General features: G+C 35.8%; 2 protein-coding genes across 2 annotated transcripts in view; one reads left to right on the top strand and one right to left on the bottom strand.

The window, feature by feature from the left end:
• Window positions 1-23,062, top strand: part of LOC111508404 (alpha-tocopherol transfer protein) — a 77,486-nt gene that overhangs the window by 28,370 nt on the left and 26,054 nt on the right. The gene's annotated exons all lie outside the window — the stretch shown is intronic.
• LOC111502946 (uncharacterized) lies at window positions 3,301-22,905 on the bottom strand. The gene is made up of 10 exons (XM_074185663.1): window positions 22,718-22,905; window positions 22,334-22,597; window positions 21,025-22,278; window positions 20,815-20,964; window positions 17,004-17,324; window positions 10,430-10,687; window positions 9,847-10,335; window positions 9,535-9,792; window positions 8,269-9,480; window positions 3,301-3,999 (listed from the first exon to the last, which is right to left on the bottom strand). The coding sequence occupies exons 3-10, from the start codon at window positions 21,542-21,544 to the stop codon at window positions 3,386-3,388; spliced, it is 3,822 nt and encodes a 1,273-aa protein (XP_074041764.1). The 5' UTR covers window positions 21,545-22,278; window positions 22,334-22,597; window positions 22,718-22,905; the 3' UTR covers window positions 3,301-3,385.

The raw sequence follows: 23,062 nt of genomic DNA, 5'->3' as shown, positions 1-23,062 counted from the left end.
ACGAAGCATAGAAATACGAGAAAAACACGAGGCCAACAGTACACTAGGCCAAGGACCGTCAGAACGAAAAATGGCCACAAAAATTAAAATGATGACTCTACTGGAAAATGCCATTCGTATCGACTCTCCGGGCACTTATCATGGACACGCTGGGGCTTCTCATGGACACGCTGGGGCTTCTCATGGACACCCAGCGCCTTCTTATGGACGCCCTGGCATTTCTTATGGTAACCCGTATTCGGAATGCTCGCGGTCGCAACCACACCAAACAGATACATATCACTCTGAATTTTCAACTCTTCCTGGAGGTTCTGAAATGACACCATCCACTCAGTCACCCTTATCAACTGTATCTGAAGAATCATCTCTTCTTGATATGTATTAAATAAGCTAATTTCAATCGTAATAGTTTTATTAATAATAATTAATCTTATGAGTTTCATTAATGGTTAAATGTGGGTAATGTGTAATGGTGTTGTTTAACATGTAATCGTTTAATAAAAATAAATATTTACTTACCTCAATGTTACAAAGAGTTTTTCTTCTGGACTCACGGATTTCCTTAAAACTGTATCTTGTTTAGTCAGATCATCGCGACATAAACTCAATAATTCATCAAATGATGCCGATGACATTCTCACGTAATTGTAAAATTTTTCAGGATATTTCAAAAAATCTTCATACAATTTCACGAAAACGCCGCATTCGCTTCGATTTGTTATAAAAGAATGAACCCATATTTTTTCTTTCTTCTTCTTCTGCTTAATATTTTTGCGACGTAGATAACATAACAGTGCGATTTCTTCCACGTCCATTTCTGTCTATGTACCGAATGCAACTGAAGTAGTGGCTGTAAAATGTCGGGTGGTGGGGTTCTTGGCTACGTGTTTGGCGACGTGATTTGACGACCCACAGTTGCCAGGAGTAGCCATGGCGACGTCGTTGGCTACGTGGCCATGGCGTCCCGGTGAGATACGACCCTAAGGGCTATACCGTATATGCGCCGCTTGCGAGAAGCGATACGAAGAAAATATCCGGTATTGTGGAAAGACAATCCATAGCTTTCGCATCAGGATAATGCACGCACCTGCTCACTCGTCGTTTCTTGTTCATAATTTTTTGGCCAAAAACAACTCCGCAGTCATGCCTCAGCGATCGTATTCACCATATTTAATCCCCTGAGACTTGGATTGGACTGAGGATAGGAAAAAACGTTGGCACAACTGTGTCGTATCTGAGAGGGACTACTTTGATACTCTCATAGGCATCTAGATACCTATGAAAGTGAAGAAATAAGTAAACATAATAGTATTATAAATGAAGATGGTGGACCAATACCTAATAGTATATTATATATCTTGTTAAAATGATATTTTAATTATTAGATTTACCTGACCATTACATAAGGGCAAATTGTAAAATAAATTTAAGACCGTTAGAATCTTGTGAAACTAATTCAAGACAATCAAGACGCAGCAGGTATAAATAAGAAAAACTTTGTAAGTAGGATTAGTTTGATCTTCCTCTTAAAGATGATCACTTAGTGATCGAAACACGTGTCGAGGTGTTAAAATAACGGTTTGATGTTGGGAAAAAAAACAAATGAATATTTAAGAAAAAAATAAAATTAAAAAAAAAGGATTTGGAAAAGCTGAATACACTTATTTGAATTAATGAATCGACGAAAGTCGAAAGCGCTTTGCAAGAATTTTAAAATATTATACACTTTAATACAAAACCTCTTCGATTCATTAAAATAAAATTCACCTAATTTTTTAACAGACCTCGTATACCTAGGAGTTATACAACACGTGACGTTGAATTATTTGTCAAGAGAAAATGGTGGTTCGAGAGCATGTCGTACAGAAACTACATAATTATTGAAGGAGAAATTTCGCGTCGGCCTCGTCACGCTCTTGTACTATACAGGGCATTAAAGCAAATGTCGTTACACAAGTGTATGATCCCATTCTAAAGAATTTGCGTCTCCTAGCGAAATTGGACTTGAATTCGAATCGTTCTTGGCTATTGTTTCTTCTACTCATTACAAGGTTAAGCCATCTCATGAAATACTTACTTTGGAACTACCTAAAGTAATCAAATTGATTATTCACTTTTAAAACTACACGGAAACTAAAAGGGAAAATGTAGTAACACGTGATTTAGTATGATAATGATATTATTGAATCTTAATGGCGGTAAAGTAACAATTTCCTGTTAACAAAATGATTATCACAAAATTCATTCATTTGCAACATTTCCATTTTATCAAAATTTTCATTATTCTACAGCTTATCTTTCGTAATTCCACAAGCTCGCCTATGAATACAACATCGATTTAAGAGAGTGATAAAAATGGTTTCCATGAAATAGAGAGAGAGTAATGATATTCTCACGAAGTTTCTAGAATACTAAGGTTACATCATATCGTGTCAAAATCGTAGGAGTGCTGAAGATGAATGGATCAAGTGTCTATCGGGAGCGCCTGCGCCTAGTACGTTGAACACTTTTACTGAAAAAGACAGAAATGGTAACCTTACATAAATAGATAACAACCATTTTCAATTTGAAACATTTATTTTTATAGTAAATATGTATCTTTTCTCGACACAGCTATCAGACTGATTCGACTTCTTTCAGGATTCAGATATACGGGATACTTCTTTCCCGGTTTGGTTTTTTTTCACGAAATGAAACAAGACAAAACTCTTGGTTTGTCTGGTACCTTTTCGTTTTTTCCGAACCAGACAAAACTTTTCATTGTTTGGTTGGATAAGCGTATGCCCAGCATAAATATGTGTCTATTTGTTGTTGGAATTTACAATCGATTTTTGTTAATTTATAGTAGTTGAAAATATTCTACGCCTCAATTTCATATTCTGCTTTTGTATTCATCAACATTGATATTAAAATAAGGATCTATATAATATACTAAGAGTTTACTTGTATCAATATTAAATGGATCGAATTTGGAAATAGCTCTTCAAGAAAAATTTACTCTGATCTGTATTGGTTCTAAAGAATGTTCTGCCGATGTCACATAATGTCAGTGAGATGTCTTCATTATTTGGATTTCAACTAACAGCTGTCTAATATAAAAATATACGTTTACAAAAGAAATTGGCCTGCACGGCCCGAAAACAGATGTAACTGGTCAATTCAGGTGTTTAGACGTTTATGTTTTCTTTAATTTTGTTTCATTTGATCATCCAATCAATTAATTGTTTTTTTTGTATAAACTTACATACATTTCTCGGTAGGAATGGAGTTCTTGTTCTTCTTAAAAAATTAACACAGAAATTGTAGTTCTATCAAATCCCATACTTTTTATTGAAAACAAAAACAATGCATGGTACAGAAAAATGAGTCGACGAAATTTTGTTCATTACGTTTTCAATTTGTCTTTGCAATCTTGATTGTTCGAACGCTTATCTTTTTTGGAGGATTCAGTTTTAGTCGCTTTTCTGATCTGTTCACTTTTTTTCAATAAATCTTTATAGCTGAAAGGACATTTTCTTCTTGAGCTTTCAGATTGTTGTTTTTTGATACTTTTTCCTCCGACTATTTCTCTAACTTCATGCACGTTGCAGATTTTTTCTTTCTGAACTTCGTTGCTTTCGTCTTCTGTTCTTTCTCTACAAACTAGTTTCTTGGAAATAGTCATACGTCTGGTTGGTAGTTCTGGAGAACTTTTTTGTTTCAGTAGTTGTTTCATCTTCTCATACTCGGCTTCTGAGCTGCCATCTCCAGCAGTCATAGGCTTTATTTCCTTACAAACAAACACGTCTCTTCCGCAATCATCTTTTGTTAGTTTACATTTCAGCACCCTGACAACACCTTTTTCTGGCTCACTGGACATTTTACATTCTCCACCTTTTGCACTGCATATGAACTGTTCTGATTTTCCGAGCTTTTTTACCTTGCAAATGAACACATCATCTTCGTTTTCATCTAATTTGATATCATTCACACCTAGAGCATCCTTTTGTCGAGTAGAACCTGTGAAAGAATTAGACGATCAATATACTTGTCGTTTAGGACAACATACAATCTCAAATTATAATAATTTATTAATTTATCAAATGGCACTAAGATCATGTTTCTTTCTATTTTTCAATTTACATAAATTTTCGTCAAAATTGACTAAAGTTGTGTCATTGACAAATATCTAAATGAGTAGAAGGGTAGACAAACACAAGAATAAATTCCTAAGGTGAACCAAATGAAATGATTCTCTTCTGAGATATAAATTTCCTCATTGCTACAAATTGATTTCTTTCAGATGAATAATTTCGAAATCAGGTGGAACCACTCTGTTTTGATTTTTCGAGTAAAATGTTACGATTTACCTACTATATCAAAATATTTGCACAGATCCAAACATGAAAGTCCACACTCAATTAAATGCTAGTAATTGAATGAAAAGCTGCAAACTCCGTAAAGACTAGGTTAGGTCAAAAGTGAGTAGGTCTATTCGACCCTCCACTGCAACCCGCAAGGGTTTATTGCGGCTCACAGCTATTGACACTCTACCAAATAAACCCAGCTTCTTAACGAAGCCGATTAATTTGTATGGTGAGTTCTTCCAAGTCAGGTGGTAAGAGTACGGCTCTGCCAAACTCTGAAAACCTGATTCGGTTCTCAGCGGGGCAGGCATAAAATATGTGCTCTGCTGTTTCATCATTTTCCAAACAGAGGCGACACACACTGTCTCCGTAGGCATATTGCCCATCATGGGAAAATTCAAATTCCTCTAAATATTGAGAAAACCTATAAATATTTTGAAAATATTGAAAGCAATAAAATTGGCCTATAATTATTTATTGAAAATTGAATAAGATTTATATTTTTCCCATTACTGCAGTTTAATTCAGAAATGATTGCGAATTAGGACGAGTTATACAAAACATTGCAGCTCAACCTGGTTCAAAAATTATAAATTTTTTTCTGCTGCTTGGCAGCTGTTTGACATCCATTTCTTCCAAGTCTTCAAGAAACACTCAGTCTCATGGGCGTATTGCGTTTTCGTAACATCTTTCTCATGATGCCAATTCAAATTGTTCTCTGTATCAGTTCGTACAGGTTTTTTGTTGGTCGTTTGACTTAATTTGGGTTGTCCATAAATCATTTGCCTACTGTGATCCAGTGCTTCATATTCGCATAAAAAATTGACGAGCTGTCTTTGTCCTTTTATTGCGTTGTCTGAAGCTAAGATCTCCCTTATATATCCCTATTTTGTTCACGTATCCTCACCATGGAAAGTGTCCAGTAAGTAGTCCAGTAATGATTCTGAGCGGATCCCTGCTCTGTTGAAGCAGTTCTTTTTTCGACCGGTCCCTTTATGAAAGTTTTTCCGTGTGTGTTCCCTGGTTGATGATCCGTGACACATTCATCAATTTTCCGTTGCCAGTATAGAAGCAATAGGTTCATTCAGTGCCCCAAGTGCAACGTGGCTGCCTGGAAAATATTGACTCGATCATTTTATTGAGTACCGGATGACTGATGTGTATTGACCGGGCGGGCAACTGAAACATGAATTTCACATCATACAGTAAATTTCAGCCCTCGACCCACATTCAGTTCTCGATCCATCTTTATAGAATTCAAGTAAACGATATAGTGCAACCTACCTTCTAACAGCTCCCCTTTTTTAATAATATAGTCATAGTCATAGTTAAACTAACTAATTTCGTTATTCAATAATCATTTCTGATTATACAAGAATCACAATTGAAATATATATATATATATATATATATATATATATATATATATATATATATATATATATATATATATATACATACATATATATATATATATATATATATATATATATATATATATATATATATATATATATATATATACTTCTGGATACTACTTACTCACATATATACAATCGATCACTTTAAAAACACTTCACTAACCTTCTTCGAAAGCTTCTGATAATTCCTCTCCCATATTCTCTGTTTCACTATCACTGTCGTCATTTAAATCAATAATGAATTTACTTCCATTAATATGGAAGTGTCCAATCTCCATATAGTCTTTTTCAACTGAAATTACTTTTTTAATCCTTTTCTGCCAGTCTTCTTCGGTAATATTAGATACTTCTTCTTCAATTAGCTCTATTACCTTTCTCTGATACTTTGTTTCAATTTTTTCCACATCAACTCGGGATTGAAAACACTAAAATAGGGGGGAAGTCTCAGTATGATGTGTCCATACTTTTCAGCAATACTCTCAAATTCATACACTTTTTCAAATGTTTTGTCTGTAAAACTTCAAGTAGTAGGTTTTTGGTATAGTAATCTGCAAAGTATAAATTGTTATCCATTAAAAAACCTTGTATTTCATCTTTCCTCGAATTTTTATTCGGTACTTTGATGAGCTGTCGCGAATGATAGGAAGCGTTATCAATAATATTACACTATTCGCATTCAAATTTGGGATCAATGTGTTTTCAAAGCATTCCTCGAAAATATAAGCTTCTATATTCTTATGATAGTCAACATTGTAGTCCTCAAGTTTTTTTCTACATAATTTCAACGAATTCGGAACCCATCCTTTACTTCCTCCGCAATCCACAATGATTAGTCGCGATTCTTCGTTTGCGGGCATGTTAGGCGTACACATTCTCGAACCATCAGTCCACCTTTTCATAACTGTGTCGTGAGTGTTATAGTAAGTTTCGTCCAAATATAAAATTTGCTGTTGTCCTTGTCTATATTTAGTTATTAGTTCTAAGTAGTTGTTACGCAATTTCAGTACTCTTCTCTTTTCAATAACTGCTTAACGTTTGTTCATTCTTTTAAATCTGAATCCTAGTTTCTTTATTCGATTCTGAAGAGTTTTGTCACAGCAGCTCTCGTTATGGCCGGAAGCATTCAATTTCTTCCTTATGATTTCAGTTACAGGAATCTCATTGCTTTTGTAACAGTCGTATATTGTTTTTTCAATGATTTTATTAGATGAACATCTAAAGGTTTTGGTAATCCTATATCACATCGCGTCTCGCGTTCATAAGGTTTGTTTTTGACTATTTTCCGTACAGTTGAAAAAGGAATTTCGGTCAAATCTGATGTTGCTTGTAATAGTTTGTTTCCCTCGAAACCACACTTGAGATGTAGATTCTTATATACATTGAAACATACTCTCTGTCTTCAAATATTCAAAAGCTTACGAATCTTAGTCACTGGTATCTCTCTGTTTCGCATTGTTTACCATCGCTATTGGAATTACTACACTGGATAATATTAGCGTTGTTATCACACTCGTTATTACTATTAGTACTTGTCCAAGAATGCCACATTTTGAACAGATAACAAAACTTTTAAGTACTTATAACTACACCAATATCGAGTTTCAACACTCAAATCGTGATCAGTTCCTGAACTGAACACGACGGAGATAACCATACCCGCATTCCCCGATTTCTATTCGTCACCGTAACATGATTTCAAATTCAATTTTATGACTCTTCAGCCAATCATAAAACTCGGTTAGTAAAAATTATCCAATACGAACCGCCAATTCTACTGTTCATGTGGACTAGTTCGCAGCTGGTTCATTTCAATGTATTGGTTTTTTGGCCTTTGTAGTGCTGCAGAATTGGAACCCCTGGCGTGAAATGAGTATAGAGCACTTTCAGCAAATTATTATCATCTCCCAACGGGAAATAGAGTTTTGTTCTAGTTTGGGACAAGTGTTTTTCTTAGAACCAATGAAATATGAAATATTTATAGAAAGTGAGACATATGAAACTCTGACAAAGAACCAAAGTAGGTATACTGAAGGTTCTCATTTAAGGAGACATTTCAAGTAACTTCCATGCATGATCTGCGTATCTTCATAGATAGTTAATTTTGGAATTAAATGTTTTCCTCCTTTCGAAGAAAGGAGAAATTGTATTAAGATGGAGAAGTAGAAAGCCAGTGAGTTTTCTCTCAAAGAAATAATAAAATATAAAAAACCTAACATACCTGAGTGAATGATGAAAAAAGTGAGATGAGGTTATTTGGAGTTGTCTTAAACGATTTACAATAATCTTTGTTTTGAGATAATGAAATGAGTTTGAGTTATCTCCTGATGATGCTCCCTTTATTAGGAAAACACTTGTTGAGTGTCAATACTTTTGTTCTGATGTGGGAAAGTATTTTCAATACGTCAATTCCACGCCACGTTTTGTTGTCGTGACTAATAAAATAATCGCACATTATTTACAGCAAAATGAGACCGTAAGGTTAATAAAATAATTTTCCTTACCTGGTTTATCTGATTTTCGACTTTCAACAGTCTTTTGACACTGTTGGTTTTTGACTCTCTCTTCTTCCCGGCTTTCTTTTTTTCTCATTTTCAAGCAAATATCTTTGATACTACCGCTTTTTTCTTTACCATCTCCTATATGACTTTTTGTTTCGCAAACAGTCCGTTTCTTAGCGTTTTCTGAAGATTTTTCATCTTTGGCCAGCATTTTTTCGATTGTCTTGTTATAATTTTCCAATAAATTCTTCAAGTTTTCTTTTGTACACTCTTTGTTGTAATTGGAACAGTCTTTACTCATTTCATTTTGACTTTTTTTAATTCCCTCGCAAATGCTTTTTGGTTCAGATTGACTTCTTTTCGGTTTTTCGTTGAAACACAGGGAATCTTTTTTCTTATCCAGAATATACTTTTTATTTACATTTTCACAGGCCATCTCTTCATTCTTTTTGTTGCCAGGACATTTTTCGTCTTTTTTTTGCTCCTTGTTCTCTTTTTTCGTTGTATCCTTCTCACAAGCCTTGAAGCAGCAAGATTCTTTTTTATTTTCTAAACTAAACTTTTTCTTCTCAGTTAGGCCTTCTTTATTGATCTTATCGGCAAGACATTTTCCATCTTTCTTCTGCTCTTTCATTGTTGTATCCTTATTCCCTTTGTTGTTGAGACATTTATCATCTTTTTCTTGTTCTTTATTCTCTTTTTTCGCTGTAACTTTCTCACACACCTTGAAGCAGCAAGACTCTTTTTTATTTTCCAGACTAAACTTTTTTTTCTCAGTTATGTCTCCTTTGTTATCCTTTTTATTGGTGAGACATTTTCCATCTTTCCCTTGCCCTGTAGTTGGTAAATCTTTTGTACTCTCCTTGATATTTGGTTTGTTGCAAATATGGTCTTCAGACTTTTGTCTTGTATTGGATTGTCCCTGTTTTGCTTGGCCCTTGAAGCAAGAACCATCTTTCTCAACTTCTAGGGTATATCTATTTTTTCCCGTCAGATCGCCCTTTTCTTGTTTTTCATTATCACTTTGTTTGATAGGTCTCATTTTTGGTTTTGTGCATATAGTTTCACTACCATATCGTTTTTCTAACCCAGATAATCTTGTTGTAATATTGCTCTGGTTAGGGCATAATTCTGCGTCCATTTTCTCCTCTGATTTTTGCCATGGGTATTTGTGCTTGAATGATAGACTGCTCTTCGGACGTAATATAGAATGTGCTGTAAACCAGAAACAATTCAGTATGTGTTACGTAAAGTGAAGGATATACAAACGTTTTTTTAAGCTCTGAGAATTCCTTTCATTTGTCGTTGTTTTGTGTTTTTGTTCAATGTGCTCCTTTTTTTGTTCTGTTGTTCTTTTATCTTTCAGTTTATCCAAACAGGATTTTGTCTGCTCAGCAGCTATCTTAGTGGAATCCTCTTTTACTGCAGCTTCAGTATTGTTTTTCAATTTATTCATGCAAGACATTTCTTGATTTTTTTTATCTGTGCTTATCGCCAGCTTTTTGCATTTATCTTGCGGGACGGTTTCTACAGAAATTTATGAGCTGAGTTTTAAACATATGGAATTTTTCAATCACTCACCTATTCCAGAATTTACGCTTTTCGCTTGTTTGGAGATTTCTCCACACTGATTAAACATACTTTGGTCTTGTTTCGGACGTGAATCGCATTTTTTAATTTTAGAATTCAATTTGCTTTTACTAGCTGCTTGACATATTTTGGAATGATCCGTCAATTTGAAATTAAGATGTTTCGTAGACTCTGCTTGGGACTTTTTCTCACATACTTCTTTTACTGCAGTTTGATTATTCGAACGTCTCTCACTGAACTTTTTCATTTCTTCATAACAAATGCAATTCAGTTTATTTGCTTCTGGTGCAGTTTCCTCCTTGTTCGGCTCACAAGGATCAGATTTTTTAGATAAAAATCTTTCATTGCACAAACTCCAACGATTTGTTTGTTTCCAAGGGTACTTGTTTTTCGTTTTATAATGTGCAAAACACATTGTACCTGGCTTCTTTCTACCATAATTGCTTCCTGATGAAGCTGTTAGAGTTCCACCAGTCAAACCTAAAAATGAATCAAGTTTGATTTTTTTATATATATTGACAATAATATCATTGCTAATTTACGATGACATTGAATACCGTTTCTTTGATATTACCTTTGATCTCTGGAAGGGACAGGGATCTTATTAAGCCAAGTGAAGCTGCTTTTTTTCCTGATTTTTTATTTTTACCGGGACATAATATCCTATATACACTGGAAACAATTCCCTTGCAGTTGTCTAGAAAACTCTTTTGAGAACACTCTTCTTTAGGATTCTGTGAATTCAATTTCGGACAAGTTGATTTTGAAGTGATTTCTGTCTTTGTACATGGAGTAGATTTTGTTTTTTGCAAATTATTTTTTGGGTGTTTTCCTGAAAAATAAAACATTTTACAATTGCCTGATTTGGAAGATGAAAACTATTATAAGTTCAGTTGAAATATTTACTTTGTAATAATAATTTGTATTTTCCATGAAATACATAATGTGTAGGTACTAATATTTAACAAAAAAAAGTATGAATTTCGCCTTCAAATTTCAAACAAAATAGTTTAACTAGGTAAATATTGAAATTGGACCACATACTAACTCTTGTGGCACACCATTCTCAAATATTCTATGTTTATTGGAGTATGAAATTTCTGTCATAATTGTAAAATTTCAGTAGATAAGTCACTCTAAATCTAATATAGTGAACCGACATGACAAAGACATGAAAAAATGGATTTGATATCCAAGAAACGGATATCAAATGAAGGGAAAACATTCAGATGGTCATCACATCAATTTCATAGAGAAATAACTTGGCAAAAGTTGACAATATCTTATTCACATTATCTAAAAAATTGAACGAAATATATCAATATATTACACGCTGATCCGGCAAACGTTGATTTGCCACATCAATTATCTCTATCAGAACAATAACACTTACAAATAATATTAATCCGTTGATGCTATAGTAGGGTACAACATTTTTCGTTAGTATATGTTTAGAGCTAACACAAACAAACTGGATGGCTTACCCACTCGAGACAATGCCACGTATAATTGTCCGTGTGAAAAACATAGTGTGCTCAAATCCAATCCACAAACGGACATTGTTTGGCCTTGGGGCAATGACTATTTCTTTGCAAATGCCAATCTAATTGGAAATTGCATGTAATATACAACATATCCCATTTTGTTATCAGACCCAAGAACAAATAAAGCATGTCACATGCAATTGACCATATGAAAAACTTACATTTTTTATATCATCCATTTCGTCTGGTCGAATTTTTTCGATTTACCATATAAGAATATTTGTTGCATTTGCCTAGCATCGCGACGTGTAAGCACAATATCTCGTTTTTCATAGATTTAACCAACAATGGGGCATTCGAGATGTTTTTGATCTTGATTGTATTACAGCTTAGTCGGGAAAAATCAGATCTTCTCGGTCGCAGCATTATCAATAATGATATCGTCACGATGAAATTTATATTATAATGATTCTTGCACAATACAAACACATAACCGGTCAACTTTGCGATAATTTAAAACAAACCATAGACATAGACAACATTACATGAACTGTCAGCTGCATTTTGTTATAATAAATGAGCTGTCATTTACGTTTTATAATAACACGTCACTATTATCACTGATGTTTTGCCCCTTTCATTATTATTTTATATTTCAATACGTATACTGATTTTATACTATTCCTGACGAAGACAAATCCAAAAACACAAAATTCATAAAAATGGGTCCACCCGCTCTCGAGTTCGTTTATTATTATTATTTTCATTGATGAAATGTCATATTTCAATACTTGTTATCCTATTCCAGATGGTAATATAACACTCTTAGGGCAGCGTTATGTCGATGGATATAGGCCAAAACTGCATATGCTGGACATGCTGATAGCAAGTGCATTAGGTTAACGGGCGCCTCGTCCCAGGCCGAGGCCATCACTCGACTGCGGTGTTGAAGACACCATCCTGGCGAACTATGATGTACCCCTCAGTTTCCGACTACAGCCCACAGGACCTGAGGAAAGCGAAAGTCAGGCGCTTTGATAAGCCAAGGTCTTGAATGTTATTGAAGAAGACCCCATGCATTGGCTTATCCTTGTGTTTCCGCAGAAGTGAGGTGATCTCTGCGGCTTTTATATTAGCTTTTTGGGTTCCAACTGGTGACAGAGTTGTGATCACCTCGTTCTTCGTCGAAAACTCAATCGAGTTCATCAGCTGCTTGGGCATCTGCCCTGAAGAGAAATGCTTCAATTTCTGCCCTCTCATGGTCACAGACCATGCAGAGAAGGGGATCCGAACTCCTGACAACTTTACAGGCTACATCCAATACCATTCTGTCATGTAGATACTCCAAAGTCAAAAGTCCACGGCCTCCCTGTTGTCGGGAAAAGTACAATCGTGGAACGGACGATTTGGGATGCAAACTCCTGCAGAGAGGCATCATTTTTTGGGTCTTTACGTCGAATTGATACAACTCCTGTCGAGTCCACTTTACTAGTCCAAACGAGTAGAGTAAGATTGGAATGGCAAGCATATTTGTTGCAGCAACTTTGTTCTTCCCCGACAGTTCCGATGACCAGATTTGTCAAAGTTTGTGCTGATACTTGCCGCGGAGAGAGTTCTTCACTGCTGTTACCAATAGCTTACGAAGAAGCTGTTGTATGGATGTAGGATGCACAAGAGAAGTGGACTGAAGGAATCGCCCTGAAATAGGTACAGCCCTTTTGAAACTGACACATTATTATCATTATTATTATTGATGGAACATCATATTTAAATACTCATTATTCTATTCCCGACGAAGACAAACCAAAAAAAAAAAATCATGAAAATTGCTCCATTAGTATAATTTTTATTATTATTTTATTTTAAACCGTAGTTTGCGTTGGTCAGGTCCTATCCCCGAAGCTCCGATACATTCGGGAGGGCGCGCCAGCATTATCAACCAATAACCACTCCCCACACCGTGGGGTAAGTGTACAATGGGTCCGAGGATCATGTGCCATGAGCAAGCGCAGTGAGCCAAGAATGACAGCTTTCTGCATCTGTGCGGCTGAAGTTTCTGCTTTAGTGCGGCAAGACGGTATGATTTTTAAATTTGAGAGTAGAGAGGGCATCATTCTACCAAGGACTCCAATAATCAGAACAACCATCTTGACAGAGTCATCTAGATAGAGTATGCGAAGTTCGAAGAGAAAAATCTCGATCTTTTATCAGTTTTTCCTCCTCTTTTTGAATGATATCCGTCTCGCCAGGGGCTGAAAACTCCATGACAAATATTGTCTTGCCCTGGTGGTCGAGAAGGACTACATCAGGCTGATTAGCTTTCATGAGCCTGAGGGTGGAGAACGAATAGTTTCAATGAATTCGGCACTTCTCGTTCCCCACAACGGATTCAATATCCCCCGGAGCGTAGGGCAACACCATAGTCTCGTCAATACCGTAAGAGTGCCGTAGATGGTAATATTGCTTTCTCTTAGGGCCGCGTTATGTCGATGGATATAGGCCAAGACCGTATATGCTGGACTTGCAGATAGCAAGTGCATTAAGGCCTCGGGCGCCTCGCGGCAGGCCCTGCACCTTGTGCCATGAAACTCTACACCCATCACGCGACTGCGGCAGACTAAGGTCTGCAAGCCATGATGAATTCCTCAGTTTCCGACTTCAGCCCACTCGACTTGAGGAAAGCGAAAGTCAGGCACTTTGATAAGCCACGGTCTTCAATGTTATTGGAAAAGATCCCATGCATTGGCTTATCTTTGTGTTTCCGCAGAAGTGAGGTGATCTCTGCAGCTTTTATATGAGCTATTTGCTGAACGAGTTCCAACTCGGTGACAGAGTCACATTCCTGCTATCCCATGGTCACAGACCATGCAGAGAAGGGGATCCGATTTCCTGATGACTTTACAGGCTATATCCAGTACCATTCTGTCATGTAGATACTGCAAACTCAAGTCCACGGCCTCCCTGTTGTCGGGGAAAGTACAATCGTGGAACGGACGATTTGGGATGCAAACTCCTATAGAGATACATCATTTTTCGGGTCTTTACGTCGAGTTGATACAGCTCCTCCCGAGTCCACTTCACTACTCCACACGAGTAGAGTAAGATTGGAACGGCAAGCATATTTGTTGCAGCAACTTTGTTTTTTCCCAACAGTTCTGATGACCAGATATGTCGAAGTTTGTGCAGATACTTGCCGCGGAGAGAGTTTCTCACTGCTGTTACCTCTTGTGAGTGGCGTTGTTCCACCCCGAGGTAAGTATAAGTCTCTCCGGAATCCAGGTGGTGTATGATGCTTCCATCTACCAGCTGTACATCCTCTCCGTAGTCCCCGCATCCTCCTCTTTCGAGATGTACCATTGCACATTTGTCTATCCCGAATTTCATACCGATAGCATGCGTGTACTCTTCCACCACCCTCAAGGACTGATGGAGATCCTTCTCTCCAGAGGCATAAAGTTCAAGATCATCCATATTAAACAAATGGGTGACCTTGTTCCTCTGGTTTCCGGGAGTACCACAGTTATTTCTTAGCGCAACTGATAATGGCAATAGTGATATGCAGAAGAGAAGGGGACTGAGGGAATCGCCTTGAAATATACAGCTTCTGAAAGTGACCCACCCTGATTGGACTCTGGCTTGACCAGATATTATGGTGAAGCGAGTTCGCCAGAGTGGTATAAGTTGTTCAATGTATCTCACTATTTTGTCGGGTACCTCAAGGCATCTGAGCAAATGCAAGATGAGCTCATGCGACATTGTTTCAAATGCCTTTCGGTAACCGAAAGTCCTGGGTTACACATCTATGGATGAGAGGTTTTCTTTATATCTAGCGACTCCTCTCTTCGACCCTCTCTGCTCATATATTCGTTCGAACACTCGGTCAACTGCGGTGAGTATTCGTGTGTATAACATGCTTGTAAAAAACTTATAACACGAATTCAAGCATGTTATTGGTCTGTAATTCTTAGGAATCGACAAGTCTATGCTTTTGGGGGCCGCCCCTCGACAAACCAATCCGGAATTGGCTGCTCTCCGTCCAGCCATGAGTTGAAAACTCATTCACAATCTCCAGAGAAATTCAAAATTAAAGTAAAATTCTTTTTTTTTTAAACAATTAACTCTTGATATTGAAGATATAAATTCTTCCGTCATTAATTATTTTTGAGTACGAAAAAAATTCGGTTTTGTTTTTATAAATTTAGTGGTTTAAAGTTTTCTATATTTTTGACTAGTTGTTGCCCGTGGCTTCTCCCGTGTAGAATTTTGTTTGCCGCATTAGGTTTCGTGACAGACCATTTTAAACAAATAGTTACAATATCTTTTTATTAACCCAAAACTTCAGGTTTCCAACTTCAAAACTGACGAAATTTAATACAATCTGTGAACGCGCTTTTTCCCCCTTGGGGTGGAAATTCCTGATTCCCTTTCTTGATGCTCATTTACTCTATAAAAAGAACCTACCTGCATATTTCAAGATTCTAGGTTCAGTATGGCTTCGGCTGTACGCTATTATAAGAGCGGACAACAGCTAGTAATTTATATATTCACTTTAAAAATACAGTACAGTAACTGAAAAAAATGCCAACTGTACTGAGGAATGAATAGCTTCGAGAATCGAATTGAGTTACCAGTCGGTAGCTGGGCGGTTCGACGTGAGTGCTTTGTTCACTTAGTCAATCGACCTATGTGTGAGTCGATAGTTCAAGCCCCAAGCTGAACGCTCGATTTTCACTTGCTATTGTCCAACCCGTCTTAGGAATCACACGTTAAAAAGTAAGATCTCGTTAGTCCTTAGCTCGCATAAGTTTCGACTTCTGAGGGTTGTCGTTCGTAGGGGTGCGATAGCTGGTTAACCTCAGACCGCCCCTCTACCTCCGCGCATCGTCCCCCGTCGTCTTACAGTAGACGCGACGCGTTATGGCTTACTGCGTTGCGTCAAGTTAATGTTATCGTTATAACTTTTAAACGATACGTCCAAATCACTAACTGTGAAAGACAAAGTTTATCTACAATGAATACTTAATTTATAAGAATTTGACAGATATTATAATATGTATATTGTAAAAAAAGTATCCAATTTAATTGTATTTATGGTTAAGAATTTTGCATATAGTTGCCACCACATGAGAGGTAGATATATGCTATCGCGGACTTTTATTATTTAGAACTATTTAAGATAAATTATGCGTCCGACGGCCAAAAAAAATTAAGATATACAATCTCACGGTACATTATCTACATGTAACTCCAACGGCTCTCAGGGAGCAAGAATTTTTCCGACTTACTTTACTTATCGTTATATCATGACCGAAATTACACAAAACCTCTGTGAATTGTAGCGCCTATATTATATTCATTTTGATATATAAGCTGTATTTATGTACCGTTTCATCAAAATCCGTTCAGTGGTTTAGACGTGAAAGAGCCATCAACTTACATACATACATTCATCCTCACAAACTTTCACATTTATATTAGTATAGATTTCTAGTGAAATGCCTCATAAAACATATGTTTCTTAGAATTAATAAAGGAATAGTAAGATAGATTTTCGTGAGAAAACATCGAGTTGAAAACGGATTCGAACTCTGGACCTCTCGGCAGATAGACCTATAGGCTCACTACCACTGTTATTCACCAAAATGAAGTATAATCGATGCCCACCTCTGTTAATTTTAACTGGCATCCAAGTGTCTTTCGGAACTTGTCGCGGCTCTCTTGATTCTGGTGTAGGTCTCTGAATGCAGTGTTCCTCGTGATGTTGACGTGGCATTTTAGCAGGGTTGGCTTGTTCAGGGACGTATTCCTTTTCTTTCTTCGATAATTTTGTACAGTATCGAACATCTGATTTACTAGCAGTAGGACATGGGGTACTATCTTTTACTTTTTTTGGTATTGGTTTCGGAGGACAAGTTGGAATTTTTGTAAGTTTGGCTACCTCTTCCTTCTGTTTCATGATTTCTTGACAAGATATCTGTCTGATGTCTGCAAGTTAATAAGATTTACGGTTTATAAACTCATTGAGTTTTATACAATTTTATTTTTGTTTTCATTAGTTTTTTTAAATATACATATAGGTATACAAATGAATGTTCATACCGATTCACTCATATTATTGATAAATGAAAGAAAAAAAATGTATATTCTATGCATGACGTGCGATATAAACTTGATAGAATCAACTTTAAGAAAAGTGATGATAAGTTTGAATGAACCAAAGTCGTCGGGATGAATAAAAACTGTTTCATTTTCAATCTATCTATCAATCGATATATCTCGATGATAATTTTGAATCTAAGTATGATCGTATGATTTGTCTTATTCTCTAGTGGGGTTCAGTGTGGCAGAAGAAAGGAAAATAGACTGGCAGCCGAAGCTTAAAAACAAGTGACTCATCGAAGTAAGGCTTGAATGCAAAACTGCTTGCAAAAAATTTCCGAAAGAAAAATTGGTAGGTAATGAGTGCAGGGCCGAATGAGTTAATCCACATAATAGAGTCAGCTGCTAGGCACCTCCAATGAAGATAATGAAGGAAATACAACTACTGTTTGATTAACAAAATTTTCGCATGATTACAGTGGATAAAAAGTGCTTTCTTTAATGTTCCCCCTTTTATTAGTCAACTTTACGAGTCAACTCAAAAAATTGAAATTTGAGATAATGAAAATAATGAATGAATAATTTATTTTCAAGTGAAATTGTCAGATGAAACTCTCAAGATGGCGACTAGGCGTCATCTGGGAAAAATAATTAAATGGAAAGGGGGGGTCTTGTGACACATCATTTTGAAGCTCCTGGCGAATACTTCACAACCCTGGAATATGAAGTCAATATCTTCACCTACTACAAAATGGCGAAATATCGCACATTAATATCGATATTTCTAGAAATATTCCTTTTTATCTGCCATATGGCAATTCCAACAACCCGATTAGGTTTGCAAAGTTATTTTTTGTTTATAAAAACGACGAAAAATATCAGTACGACAACGAACATCATTGTTCAGTTAGAATATTCTCATTTAGTTTTCGGTTTTACTAGTAGAAAGGTATCACGTTAACAATCTCTAAAATGGTCAATTATCGTCCATAGGAAAAAAAAATTCAATGACCGTTTTCTGAATCGTCCTATCTGTAGAAAATATTTGAGGGAATTTGTATCCAAATTCACAACTACCGGTAGTGTACATAACAAAAAGCCCCCAGGTCATCAGTTCATTCCGTAAGAACAGCAAGTGCAAATAATTGGTTAGATGATAGTGAGCTGTCTCCTTCTACTGTGTGACGACTTTTGAAGAGGAATAGGTATCATCCATATAAAATTAAAATGGTACATCAATTAACTGAAGATGACCCTGATCGAAGAACATAATTCTGCGAAATCATGACGGAAACCATTGCAAGGCATCCTACCTATCTCCACAATATTTGTTTTAGTGACGAATGTACAGTTTTTTTAACGGTAATGTTCACAGACAAAATTGACTTTATTAGAGTGACACCAACCCTCACGTTTTCCGCGAAACACATACCTAATATTCAGAAAAAAATACCGTTTGGGCAGGAATATTGGGAAACCAATTGTAGAACCTCTATTCATCGATCAAAATTCAACAGAGGAACTGTATTTGGATATGCTGGAAACTACTGTCGACCCTCTTATCACTGAAATCGTCGAAGCGAATCCTAATGAATTCGATATGGATATTATATTCCAACAAGATGGAGCACCACCACATTACTCCAGACAAGTAAGAAACTATTTGAATACTACTTTTCCCGGTCGTTGGTTTGGCCGTCCAGATTCTACAGAATGGACGGCCCCCTCGCCAGATTTGAGACCTTTGGACCTTTTTTTATGAGGCTATTTGAAGCAAAAGGTATACGAAACTGAACCGTCTTCAATTTTGGATATATGGCAGAGAATAATAAATATTTGTAGATATATTGACGTTACTGTGTTCGAAAATGTTCGGCGTGAAATATCGGATAGGCTGTTTATATGTCAAGAAGTTCAAGGCAACAATTTCGAGCATCTTCTGAACTGACCTCAAGCTTATTACCTCATATTATGTAGTTAAATGTTCATTACGCCATTTTATAGTAGTTGAAGATATTGGCATTATGTTCTAGGGTTGTGAAGCATTTGTCAGGAGCTTCAAAAAAATGTATCACAAGACCCCCTTTTCTATTTAATTTTTTTTTTCCAAATGGCGCCTAGTCGCCATATTGAAAGTTTCATCTGCCAATTTCACTTCAAAATAAAGTATTCATGCATTAATTTCATTATCCCAAATTTCAATTTTTTTAATTGACCCGTTCAAAAAATTAAAGGGGAGAAAAATTAAAGAAATGCACTGTATAACGGACCTCCATTAGTAAAACAAGCAGGCTAAATTTTCACACATCGCATCAGAGTTAAAGCGGCAGGAGGAATATAGCATTGAACATATTTATTCACCTTATACTATGAAATCCACATAAAATTTCGAAAATTTGAAGAAAAAAGCCGAACAGAGAACCGCATCAAGCCGAGCTACATATTGACTTCTCTTCCTCCTGAATTCGAAGACTTTCCGCAAAAAATAAAGGAAAAGGAGAGTTTACGAATGTTGTCAGCGTAATGTGGAAAATTCACTTCGCTTTACAACAGGACAAGGATGGATTATGTGGAAACGTAGAGAAAGATGTGGTACTTACCTACCAACTTACCCACCCGTATTTCAGGGGTTTGATCAGAATCCATCGTATATATTGCTAAGGACCTGAAGTATCGATAGAAAATAGAGCCTGAAACCATTTACAGGTTGCGAACAGATGCAAACCATTTGTATATGGTTGTGAGGAGCTGGAATATCACTTTCAACAACTAGAAACTTCTAATGCGTTTGGAAATTAAGGAATAACATATATTGTCTGGTATAATCCAAAACATATTGAAAAACATCAAATTGGTTTCTATTTGAAATTTGAAAATCTTTTGTTTGAAATTAACGATAAGAATACATTTTTTATAGAACGACCATTTTTTTCACTTTGCTTACATGTTCGAAAATGTATGGTAGAATCTTTATTGATATTTTCTCGAACTTCGAAGAAAGGTTTGCAAAATCAGAATAAGTATCGTTAGAATGTATTCTATCATTTCACGGTGGTTCAAGAAGTGTTCTGAAATTGATACCATATTTCGAAAACAATAATTGTCTCTTTGTTTTTTCAATGAAAACTTCGCTTGGCAACTTCAGTTAAAAGAAACCCGATTTGAGTTCCAATTTGCTTACTAAATCATAAAAACCCTATATTTCCGTAGGGTTATCATTAGTTATCAACCATCGAAATATTATTAGTTATTGATATCCCTACAATTTGCAAATATGTAACGTCAATTTGTTCGTAGGAATCTCTAGTGAATGCATACATTTATATTTTCAATATTTGTTTGAAAAAATGACTCTGTAACAAGAAGTAGAATTTACCTTCCTTTCCCTCTAAAACCTGCTGGCCTTCAAAAGTTTTCGTACATTTCTTGTCTTCTTTTTTGGATCTAGGCTTACAACAGTTTGGAGGCTCAGTAGGTTCCATACTTTTCTGAGTACATGATTTTTGTGTACAGTTAATCGAATCACCTGAAACATAAAATAGGGAATGAATTGATTATCACTTATCTCTAAATATATTTTGCTCACCATGCTGACGTTTCTCTTCTGCATCTATTTTCATTGGACAGTCTGCCGGCATAGGTACTTGCTTACAGTGATCTGGTTTCTTTTCTGTAGCATTCTTAGAGTTATCTCTCTTAGGGTTTTCATCACTACATTTAGGTTTTATCATAGGTAGTTTGGGCTCTTCGCAAACGCTGACTTGCTCACAGCATGGTCTTGGTTTCATGGAGTTACCTTTCGTACAAGTAACCTCACTCGGTTTCATACAATCCTCCCGTGGAGTCTTCTGTTCACACTTTCGATTTGATTTATTTTCGTCAAACTTTTTACAAGAATCATCAGCATTTCGCTTCGATTTACCACATATTTCCTCTTTGGTGGGTTTCTTTTTCGGTTTGAAGTTCTTACAAGGATCTTCTTTGTCATGTTTACAGCCCTGATCATGCTTTTGGCAAGATTCCTCTTTCTGAGTTATTTTTTTATCCTTGTCACAACAAGTTGCTGATGGTTCACCAAAGTCATCAATTTTTTTCTTTGCTCTCATACATGAGTGGTCACTCAAACCGGTTCTTGAATTTTTACGACTTGATGATCTTTGCTTGAAACAGTCCTCAGCTGAACTGCTATTTTTGCAAATATCTTCCTTTTCACAAGGATTCGGTTCTTTTTTCGGGCAAGAATCCTTTTTTTCACAAACAACATATTTCTCTTTGCCATTGCAAGAATCTTCTTTTTTTTTGTTACAACTCTCTTTTTCTTTTGTGTTGTTGCATATATTTTTTTCAATTTTTATTTGTCTACAATGATCCTTCTTTTTTTTCTCTTCTTGTGTTTTCTTACATTTGTTATCTTTTTTTTCTTGCACACAAACGTCTTTTTTTGTATCCTTCTTGCACGGATCTTTATTTTTGTTTTGAGAATCGTTATTTCCATCACTTTCATCATTTTTTCTCAGTTTGTCAATGCAATCTTTAGCAATTATCGTGATTTCGTATTCACTAGGATCATAAATCTTTTCTTTTTTAATACACGGAACTGAAATGGTACAATTTGTACTAGGATCTCCTTTCTTTTGATTGTTTTCGAGGGGGTCTATGATTTCTAGGTTGTTTTTTGGGTCATTGATTTCTTTATTTGTCTTCTCTGATAGGTTCAGTTCACTTTGACCGGTTCTCAAATGGTTAATATTTGATAATGATCTGTAAATCTGGATATCACTTTCATTATTTCGATTTTTGTTGAAATGGTATTGTAAATTCCGCTCCAAACGTTCTATTGCTAAAAAATAAACTTTTTAAAACTAGATAAAAAATTAAAGATCAAAAATATGTACCTTCTTTGACCTCCTTGTATTGCAGATATTCCTGTTCAATGAGAGGCTTGAGTATTTCATAAATGGCCTTCGCTAGTACAGGCTTGTTTATATCAGTTGGACCCTGATATAACTGCAGTTTTTTATCATTTGACTTGCCTCTTTTACTGGAAATACTTTCGTGATTTCTAATTTGTTTATTTGTTTCTTTAAAACCGTTAACAAATTCATATGTATTCTCAGAAGGAAGCGAACCTTTACTCGTTTTCTTAGCATCACTGTAAACTTTAATAAAGGCTTCGTTAGTACCGACTTTATATTTAACATTCCTAGTATAATTACTTAATGTTTTGGATTTAGAGGAATGGCATTTTACAAGTAGAAATAAAGGGACAGTACTCTTACTTCTGATATTGGTTACGCTTCCTTTGCCTTTCACCAATAATGCACTCTTTTCCTTTTTGTTATTATTAAGAAACGCAAGTAACTCTAGCCGTGGGTTATAAGTCGCTGTTTCATCGTACGATTGTCTTTGGAATTTCTCTTCTTTCTTCTCATATCTGGGATAATTTTTTTTATTACGGAATATGAAGAGCTAGTTCGTTTCTGATGGTTGACTTGTCTGGATTTTTTTGAACTACTTCTCCTTTTTTGGGCGCAACTCTTGCATTCTATAGGTTTGAATATGAAATTATTGACTTTATTCGCTTCATGACGTTTTTCTATATTTTTTTTCTTATTGATATCGTT

The sequence above is a fragment of the Leptinotarsa decemlineata genome, unplaced genomic scaffold, assembly GCF_025532065.1.
Source record: "Leptinotarsa decemlineata unplaced genomic scaffold, Ldec_3_MD MMD2_tig00078346_RagTag_RagTag, whole genome shotgun sequence".
Taxonomy (NCBI): domain Eukaryota; kingdom Metazoa; phylum Arthropoda; class Insecta; order Coleoptera; family Chrysomelidae; genus Leptinotarsa; species Leptinotarsa decemlineata.
This window is presented reverse-complemented; position numbering and strand designations above follow the sequence as displayed.

Excerpts from the sequence above, each read along its gene's own strand:
- LOC111502946 (XM_074185663.1), bottom strand. The coding sequence starts at position 21,544 with ATGAGAGCAAAGAAAAAAATTGATGACTTTGGTGAACCATCAGCAACT. Across the intron at positions 9,793-9,846 it reads AAGCGTAAATTCTGGAATAG|AAACCGTCCCGCAAGATAAA; the intron begins GTGAGTGATTGA and ends AAATTTCTGTAG. Across the intron at positions 9,481-9,534 it reads TTCTCAGAGCTTAAAAAAAC|CACATTCTATATTACGTCCG; the intron begins GTTTGTATATCC and ends TCTGGTTTACAG.